General features: G+C 42.1%; 1 protein-coding gene across 1 annotated transcript in view; it reads right to left on the reverse strand.

The window, feature by feature from the left end:
• The window catches only part of LOC119586529 (lon protease homolog, mitochondrial-like), an 11527-nt gene that overhangs the window by 6497 nt on the left and 4467 nt on the right, over positions 1 to 563 (reverse strand). Inside the window, exon 7 of the mRNA XM_037935283.1 lies at positions 305 to 457. Coding sequence (XP_037791211.1) covers positions 305 to 457 — 153 coding nt within the window. The remainder of the gene's footprint in view (positions 1 to 304; positions 458 to 563) is intronic.

The raw sequence follows: 563 nt of genomic DNA on the forward strand, positions 1-563 counted from the left end.
TGTTACTTCACATTCATTCCTTTCCATGTAATATCATCATTCATAGGTTTACAACTTCTCTTAATCCAGACTTCAAGACCCTACACACACTAGGAATCCTTGAATAATTTGAGGAGTATCTTACAAAAAGATTCCTAACTCTTCCAAGGAGTTAGACACCATGTGCTATTTGACTTGAGCAGGAGAGATCTGATAAGAGCTGTTAGAACAAGTGTCGGTGCTTCTAGATCCGAATGACATCAAAGAATAGGAGAAAAACAATGAGTTTCATTTGAGCAATAAAACACAGACCCCTAAAACAGACCTTCACTTCCTCCGTTATCTGGAATTTGTCGTGAGTGATGTTCTCCACCTCAACCATGAGCACACGAGGTGGCTGCACCGGTGTCTGAGTAGCTGCGTCAACTTTCTCTGGTGCTGGGCTGGCTGGGGCCTCTGGTGCTGCCTCTTCTGGTTCCTGGGGGAAGAGACAGAAGTATATATATATACAATGCTGCCCTTAAATAAATAAAGCATACACATTCACTGAGGAAAAGGAGCAAGAACAACAGACATATAATCAG

The sequence above is a fragment of the Penaeus monodon genome, chromosome 21, assembly GCF_015228065.2.
Source record: "Penaeus monodon isolate SGIC_2016 chromosome 21, NSTDA_Pmon_1, whole genome shotgun sequence".
Classification (NCBI taxonomy): domain Eukaryota; kingdom Metazoa; phylum Arthropoda; class Malacostraca; order Decapoda; family Penaeidae; genus Penaeus; species Penaeus monodon.